Here is a 9231-nt window from a genome sequence, read left to right as displayed (position 1 = left end):
GGGTGCTTGGCACCCTCCAACCAGTGCCGCCACTCCTCCAGGGCGAGCTTGATGGCTAGTAGCTCCCGGTTTCTCACGTCGTAGTTTTGCTCCGCCGGGGATAACTTCCGTGAAAAGTATGCACATGGATGGAGCACGGGGGGTTCACCTCGCCACTGTGATAAGACGGTCCACTGAGGTGGAACAGACTGGGAGATCCTTCCGGTCGGCGAGCGGTCTAGGCAAATCCCGGAGACACATTTGTTTGCACTCCCCACTCCACGCGAGTATTTCTCCGAACCTCCAAGCGATGGTGGGCTGATGCCGGGCGAGCCAGGGGTGTCCCAGGACGATGTCCACGAAGGCCTCCTCCAGCACCAGTAGAGAAATCTGTTCGGCGTGGAAACATCCGATCCGAAGAACGACCTCGGGCGTACGGTGCCGCACCAGCCCTTTGCCCAGCGGCTTTCCCTGGACAGTGGTGATCTGGTAAGTTGTGGAGCTTTTGCAGCGGGGAATTTGCAATCCATCGAGACTACGGGAGGAGATGAAGTTCCCTCACGCTCCGGAGTCCACGAGGATTTTGACTGGAAAGGATTGGTGGTGATAAATTAGAAGAGCATTGATGTGAGGAATGCCTGATACATCAGGAGTGATCTGGATAGTACTCACCGCTGGGCGTGGTGGACGAAGGGGGCAGGCGCGGAGCTGGTGCCCCTGGGACCCACAGTAGAGACATAGGCCATGGGTGAGTCTACGAGATCGCTCTGAGGACGACAGGTGGTAGCTGTCCGTGATCATGGGCTCTGGTGCTGGAGTGGAGAGGCCGGGCGAGGCAGCGGCAACGGGTATCGCTTCCATAGGGCACGCGGTTAGGTGCTGGGAGATGCGAACCGCCTTCTGGAGGAAACTGTCAAGGCCCACGGTGTCATCATAGATGGTTTCGGCTGGTGAGGCAGGTGTTTCCGTGACAGTTTTCAAGATTCCTTTATATAGAACAGAAATCTTTTGTAACATTATAAACTGACACTTTTAATTAATTTAATGCATTCTTCCTGAAAAAAAGCATTAATTTCTAAAAAACAAAAAAACAAAAACCTGACTCAAATATTTTTAATGGTAGCATACACTCAATAAGCCACAGAACTACAGCTTATTTAAAAATAAATCTATTTACATTTAAGCAAAATAAAATTTAAAAAGACTCATTGTTATAACCTATTTATGGTTAGATGGAGCTAAGCACATTTTTACTGTGTGAAAGGGTGTGTACACTACAGACACAATGTAAACTATATCTCTGCTGGACTCCCTGTAGAAATACTTCTCATGGATCTCTATTCCTATGTTCTCCTTTCTCCTTTTCCTCTTTCCCCGTCCTGTGCTTTCCTCTCTTGCTTCTCCTCTCAAGGTGATGGTAAAGGAGAGCCCATGCACCAGAGACTTCTCGCTTGCTAACACACTCAATAGAGCACAACATCTCAGTCTGCGGTGCTCGTGTGAGACCTGCAGCTCTTTGACCATGTGTCCTCTGCGCTCCCCTGGTGCTGATTAGCAACGTTGTTAGAGAGGGAGAGAGATGTGATCACTTCCTCTCTGACTCCAGACAACACAACACTGGATGCACAAGACAAACAAATCAACTAGATTATTACTTTATCTATTTTGGATTTTCTGAAGAAAAGTGGCACTTGCCAATGCAATTTGGCTCCTGTGGGAGCTTCAATGACTGGCACTTTTTATACACCACGTTGATTTTTAATACATCAAATTTGAACATTTTGACATGTCTTTATTTATTTTATATCTTTATATATATATATAGTTTTATTACTTTACTCTTGTTCCAGACATTAAATCTAAGCTATGACAATCTATCATAAAACATTAAGTTGCCACAAAAACATAGTTTAAACACTGATAATAATAAGAAATGTTTCTTGAGCAGCACATCAGCATATTAGAATGATTTCTGAAGGATCATGTGACACTGAAGACTGGAGTAATGATGCTGGAAATTCAGCTTTGCATCACAGAAAAACACTACATTTCAAAATATATGAAAATAAAACAGTTATTTAAAATTTTAATAATATTTCACAATATTACAGTTTAACAGTATTTTTGATCATATAAATATAGCCTTGTTGAACATGAGAGACTTTTCAAAACCCCCAAACTTTTGAATGATATTGTAAATAAATATTTTACAAAAAAGGTTAACAATTTTGCAACTAATAAAGATATATCAGAATTCAGTGTACCTGGTTACAATGCTTGAGATGAAATAAGACGTGTGAAAAAATTAAAAAGTTAATAAAACTTATTACTACATATTATTGTAACTGTTATTACATAAAAATAAAAAATCATGAATAAAATGTTATTAATATTATTGCAATTTTGTCAAATTATGCAAAATGTAAAATACTATACAAACATTTTATAAAATAGTGAAAATATATTTTTTCTTTGAAAAACGTGAAAATATTCTATAAATATTATGCAAAGAAATGTGTATGTTTGGTATATATAACATTCCAGCAATTAAATTAAATAAACTGAAATGTAAACTGTTTAAACACACTCTGACTAGTTTGTTTTCTAGAAATCCACAGAGCCCAAATTGCCTGTAGATGAAGATTTCTACACAGACAAAAGAGTTTCCTCTCTATGATATTATGATCTTTAGATATGGCACCGGGCTGTCCCTGGGGCCTCTAGGGTCCCACACAAGGCCCATGTGCATTGCTCTATGCCATCACAAAATGCCATCATTCCATTTTTTCATCCCTAAGCTCAAAAAAGCATGCAAATAATATCCACAGCAGTGTGCAGACAGAGTTGCACTGCCATGAACGGCAGTCAAAGAACTGACCTGTAAGTACATAGTCGTAGTGGTTGACGTTGTTGAGTTTGATCCCTTCATACAGGACATGAAGCTCATCTGCAGTCAAGACCTGTCCCTTCCAGTGAGAGTACCCTGAATAAAGACAGATCACACATCAAATACACAGAAATCAGATTCCAAATCCAGTATTGATGCAGAGTGTCCGCTGACGTTCGAGACGCTACGAGCACGAAGATCTCGTTTGGTCACATGACACCTCATGCACCTGCTCTCACATGTCTATGGGCTACGGACAGAAGCGCCAACGTTTCGTCAGACACCATTGCTGTTGCTGCGGGAGCTGTGATGTCACAATTCAGGTGAGTCACCGAGCTAATCACATGGTATGTTTCTTGTTGCTAAGAAACAGGACAGAGTAAAGCCTGAGGGGCTGAATGAAAAAGACGCATCATTGTAGCCTTGATGTGCATGTGTGTGTTTTGGGGAGAAGATGACTGCAAAGGGGAATCTGTGATAAGACGGGTGTCTGTCGTCATCATTTCCTGTTGCCGCAACTCTGCAACCACAAACCTCTAATCCCAGTCACTTCACCCACACGTATAATACAGATACTCTATTTCACAGCAAATCACCATCAGAAGCTGCCGTGTGATCGGGTACATGCTGTTTCTACCCATAAGGCTTTGCAGCGCCCATTGATGTTGTGAACAGAGATGAAGGTCTGAACGTCACAATCTGTAAATATATTCCCAAGGTCAAACGATGAAGTCCTAGAGACTGGAGACCACCTTGCGGTCACATCAACAGGCAGAAAGTACTTTTAGATGCTGATTTCCAAAAAATGTTAACAGAATGATGACTATTACTTATCATGACTAACACATGCTGTGTCTCGAGTAAGAAATGTATTCTAAACGTGGCTGGAAGAAAAATAAGTGCTCAGTCTGATGTTTCAGAAACTCAGTTAAATGTTTGTACATTAACTAGAGATGGCCAATTAACAGGTCAATGGACACTGTTACCTCTATAAACTAACGTGTAAACTAACTTGCATCAACAATGATACATTAAAAGTTAGGGATTTTTAAAGAAAATTTTACTTTTCCAACAAAGGGTGCATTAAACTGATCAAGAGTTTTACGTTGTTGCAAAAAATAAAAAGTACATTTCAAATAAATCTTTTTAAATGTCAAATCCCAATAAATATGGTTTCCTAAAAAAATATTTGGAATAAATTACATCTGAAAATATATATTTTTTAAAAGCAGTTACTTTGTATTATAATAATACTTCACAACATTTTTGTATTTTTAATTGCATAAATGCAGACTTGGTAAGCATTAGAGACACAGCAAAAATCTTAGACTGCAAACTTTTGAACTGTATTTTATGGCCAATAACTAATAAATGGCTGATGTAATAAAATGTATAAACCTTTTTTATTATAAATAAATAAATAAATCACACCACTAAAAATTTTAATAGTTTGTATACTACAAGCGAATTCTGCTATCACAACATTATAATGAGCAGAAGAAAATGGACAAATATTCCATTTGAAATGTGATACAGAAAAAAAAAGTGTTTGAATGAGAAAAAGGGCTCATAATAATAATAATAATAATAATAATAGAGCAGGGAAATATTCAATATCATCCAATAATGATCAAACTGCCAACATCAAATAACCAATACTGTGCCAATATATTGCATTCCTACCAAAAAGTCAATTTTATAAAAGGTAAATTAAACATTTTTGATTTATAAATGGAATCATAATACTGCGTTTGGCCTAAGACGACTCAAATGCTGAATTACAATCAGACTATTTTTCTCTTCAGCTTAAAATTAACATCACGGACACTGAGACGAGCCTGAATCATCTGGAAGAAGTCTAGTGTACCTTCTAAACTCCAGAAGTACCCAGTAGTACCCAAGAAATAAGTAATGAAGGACATGACAACAAACACAGTACTACTTTATTCAGCCTCATTTTTCAGATGATTTGTCCCTTCAAACTGCCCATCCACTCACTCTAAACCAGTTACCCATGATTTCAATTGGCCATGTGCTGAAACCACAGTGCTGCTGGGACTGCAAAAGACTCGTTATACAAACAAATTCAGGCCTAGTGTGGTCCACAGGCCTAAACCACATACCTACATGTCTACAACAAAATCCCGATGAGAATCTCTCCACAGTGCAGCACGCAGACCCCTGGTACTCAGTTAAACTAAGTACGCCAGCAGCGCACGAGTCTGTGTCCCTCCATCTATAGCCTTAAATGCTTTTTAAAAAAAAACAACTCAAGTGGCTAAAGACAACGTTGCAGCCCTGAGGAGAAGAAAGCATCCAAGCAGAGAGGGAGGCCAGTCACAGGGCAACAGCCTACAGCAGGTTGTGCCACGTGTTGTTTAGAGTAGACCACTGATCCGAGGCCAGTTAGGGTTATTCTACTTATGTGCTTTGAAACGGGATGTGTTATAAGAAGCTGGTCCAGAAATTGTGCTTGGGAAGTTTAGCAGTGATGAATAAACATGTGACACCTGTGTATAGCAGTTCTGGGTCACCAGAGGGAACTTTTCTAGTACTATATAATTTTTTTCTCTCTCACACAGACTTCAAGGGTAGGGACAGTTCAGAAAAAAAAATGAAAAGGATATAATTTTCATTCATAATGAATTGTAAATGAACAGGAAGAGGAGATGCAAATCACCATTATAAAACAAGTAGCCTGTTTGAATCATGCACTATATTCCAAGTCTTCTGAAGTCAAGGTATGGTCACATTCAAATTTTGTGGGCAAAAAAAGGGTCCACACTGTCTATTGTCAATAGTGCAGCGATGTATGGAGCACAGCTCACACAGAAGTCATTTTCAAGTCAAGCAGCTTTCTGTTTGGTCATCATGGCAAATTCATGTGACCAACTTGAACTTGTTGCAAAATCTGCATGGAAAAATCATTAACCCTTATGCAAAATTCCCAATTGTGTGGATTCCTAGTATTGAAACGACTGGATTTACCCATGAAAATAGCTTTGTGCGACATATGATTTAAGAAAATGTAAGTCATTACTGATCTTCCTGCGAGTTGCATTTAAAAACAGGGTTGCAAAGGGGTGGAAAATGTCCTGTAAATTTCCACAAAATTTCAAAAATTTACCAGAAAATTTCCACCTCTTTGCAGCGCAACTTAACAACCGGATCATTCCAATTTATGAACAAATCATTCAGACCAATTTTGTGAATTCAACAAACTGATCCGTTTAAAAGGTTCAACTTATATATTTTCTGGTTCATGAATTGCACTTTTATGAACTTACTGCTCCAAAAGACTTGGAATATAACACATAAGTCATGTAGACTTCATTTTTCACGTTTCCCCCCATTATCAATAAAAAAACCTTTTGCGTCATGTGGGAGAGCATGAGGGGCAGTAAAAAAGTACAAAAGAATTCAGTAGCATTCTGCTCTTGAGCAAAAAGGTCTCAATCAGAACATAATAGATATGATTTAAAGGATCAGATTTGAAGTGCACTATCCAAAGATGAGAAAACATATCACAATACTCCTGCTCTCTTGAAGTACAAGGATCAGTGCTTAGTCTGTTTGGACAGCTCACTAACTGCACTTTTCTACTCGCACACAGCTCAAAACGAACTGCCACACCATGTGAATGCAATATGCATTAAGCACTTCAATGAAGCATCTGCTTCTGTCCTCTTGACAGTAAGACAGGTCAACATAGTTGAAGAAAGAGGTCAAGGTGCACTACGGTGCATTTGCAAATGAAATATACTGCAAGAATATGAAAATGCATTTGGGCGCCCAGCACAAGTGATATCCAATAACTGATCTGAATAAAAATGCCTCAAATGCCTCAAACCCTTATAGCATGAGGGGCAGTAAAAAAGTACAAAAGAATTCAGTAGCATTCTGCTCTTGAGCAAAAAGGTCTCAATCAGAACATAATAGATATGATTTAAAGGATCAGATTTGAAGTGCACTATCCAAAGATGAGAAAACATATCACAATACTCCTGCTCTCTTGAAGTACAAGGATCAGTGCTTAGTCTGTTTGGACAGCTCACTAACTGCACTTTTCTACTCGCACACAGCTCAAAACGAACTGCCACACCATGTGAATGCAATATGCATTAAGCACTTCAATGAAGCATCTGTTTCTGTCCTCTTGACAGTAAGACAGGTCAACATAGTTGAAGAAAGAGGTCAAGGTGCACTACGGTGCATTTGCAAATGAAATATACTGCAAGAATATGAAAATGCATTTGGGCACCCAGCACAAGTGATATCCAATAACTGATCTGAATAAAAATGCCTCAAATGCCTCAAACCCTTAAATGCAAATACTGCGACTGGCTGAAATGTTCAGAAATTTCAGCCAATGTTCACAATTTGTTCATCTGGTAAGCATTATTAATCAAAGTCATTATAACAAGTATATTTTTAATTACGTGTTCACAACCTGATCAGTCCACACAGCTGTTGTTTGGGGCTGCATGTCAAGATAAATGAAAATAATAACTCGAACACCACATTATCTTACAATTATAAAATCTGCAGTTCAGTGCCTGTTTGTTTGTGCATGTTTTATTGCCATTATGACATATAACTTCCTAATCTAACAAAAAAAATCTAATAATAAAAAAGGAACTCCCATTGTTCCATTTAACACATTTTCAAAAAAGATTCCATCTGGCCCTAATTATGACATCATACAGTAACCGATTCTACTCGGCGCATATGTGACATCATAACAAATATGCTTCCACAACATTTTAAATACTTATACCTTTACATTTAATAATTAGCAGATTTTACAAATGAGGACAAGACAAGCAGACTTCGAGACACTGTATCCAAAGTGAAATACTTTCATACTTTAATCTAAAATACTTTCAAATGACATTGTTTCACAGTGAAAAGCTGTTATCCAAACATCAGCAGAATATGTGTGTCAGCCTACCTGTGTGGTTGGAGAACTGAACAGAGTTGATCGAGTCCACCTCAAACCCCAAGACCTGAAACACACACACAAACATTTCAAACATGAAAAGAAGCTCATTCAGAGGGTAACACAGTTACATTAAAAGACTCACACGGGCCTGTGATAGTCAGAATAAGAATATACTTACACAGAACCATATACTAGGGGTGGCAAACGTTGGTCCTGGAGAGCCACAGTCCTGCAGAGCTTTGCTCCAACCTTGATAAAAACTCACCTGCCTCTAGCTTTCCAACCCTTACACTACTTTGATTAGCTTGTTCAGGTGTGTTTGATAAGGACTGTGGCTCTCCGGGACCAATGTTGGCCACCCCTTCTATAAACTATTTTTATACAATATGACATTATTAACATTCACATGGTTAACCATTGTATTTGCATCCAATGCAATTGGTAACTTTAACAGTTTCTATTCTGCTAGGCTCCATCCATTGTAAATAGTCAAGCTATATAACGTTTAAGTGTCTCAGCTGCATATTTCTGAAAGTCTAGCGTATGCTTTTAACATCCTAAATGATAACACATGCATATTTGATGTTTTTAAGGTAGAGAGCTCAAAAGGTGCTGCAAATGAGTCATAGTATTTTGAAAGTTAACACTTTCATAATATTGGCCTACTGGGGTTCGATTATGTCAAGGGCAGCAGCACTATTTGTAGCATTGATGCATTGTATTTTATAGATAGAGAGAGAGAGAGAGAGAAATTACACGTGCACCGGCACACAACAAATAACGCATGCAGGGCAGAATTAGGCAAATATCCTCTAATCATAAAGATACAAAAAAGGGCAATTAAATTCTGGAAACATCTGAAGCTCAGTGACCCCCAATCATATCATTATAAAGCCCTGCAATACCAAGAGATGAGCAAAGAAAGCAAGCCCCTCCCTCAGCTGATCCAGAGCTTCAGTCCTGATGCTCCACTAATATCTACTGCTGCTCTGCATCACAGCATCAGAATCAGTCAGATTACTGCACAGATCAAACAGAACTACATCACTCACTGGCAAACCCAAACACAACAGCAGAGTAAAGTGCAATGCTATCTGGCCCTAAAGAGAGAGTACAGTATGGCAGAGTATCTGTACACAGTGTCAGATAAGAAACTGAGAAGCACGTTGACCAGAGACAGACTCAGCGGACACAAGCTGATGATAGAGACGGGCAGACACAGAAAAACATGGCTGCCACCGGAGCAGAGACTGTGTTCACACTGTGATCTGAATCAGATGGAAACAGAGCTGCACTTCCTAACAGAATGCCCCAAATACACAGATATACGGACAGTGTTCTACGAGAAAATACAGCAGATCCATCAGACATTTCAAACTCTCTCAGACCAGGAGAAACTGCCGTATCTGTTAGGAGAACAGAA

At 39.2% G+C, this 9231-nt stretch overlaps 1 protein-coding gene across 1 annotated transcript in view; it reads right to left on the bottom strand.

Moving 5' to 3' along the window:
- LOC107560980 (pyridoxal kinase) overlaps positions 1–9231 on the bottom strand; it is a 21765-nt gene that overhangs the window by 7732 nt on the left and 4802 nt on the right. Inside the window, exons 2-3 of the mRNA XM_016245297.1 lie at positions 7818–7872; positions 2858–2962 (exon numbers count right to left, since the gene is read on the bottom strand). Of these exons, the coding sequence (XP_016100783.1) occupies positions 2858–2962; positions 7818–7872 (160 nt within the window). The remainder of the gene's footprint in view (positions 1–2857; positions 2963–7817; positions 7873–9231) is intronic.

This window comes from Sinocyclocheilus grahami, unplaced genomic scaffold, assembly GCF_001515645.1.
Source record: "Sinocyclocheilus grahami isolate Dianchi unplaced genomic scaffold, SAMN03320097.WGS_v1.1 scaffold750.1, whole genome shotgun sequence".
In the NCBI taxonomy this organism is placed as follows: Eukaryota; Metazoa; Chordata; class Actinopteri; order Cypriniformes; family Cyprinidae; genus Sinocyclocheilus; species Sinocyclocheilus grahami.
This window is presented reverse-complemented; position numbering and strand designations above follow the sequence as displayed.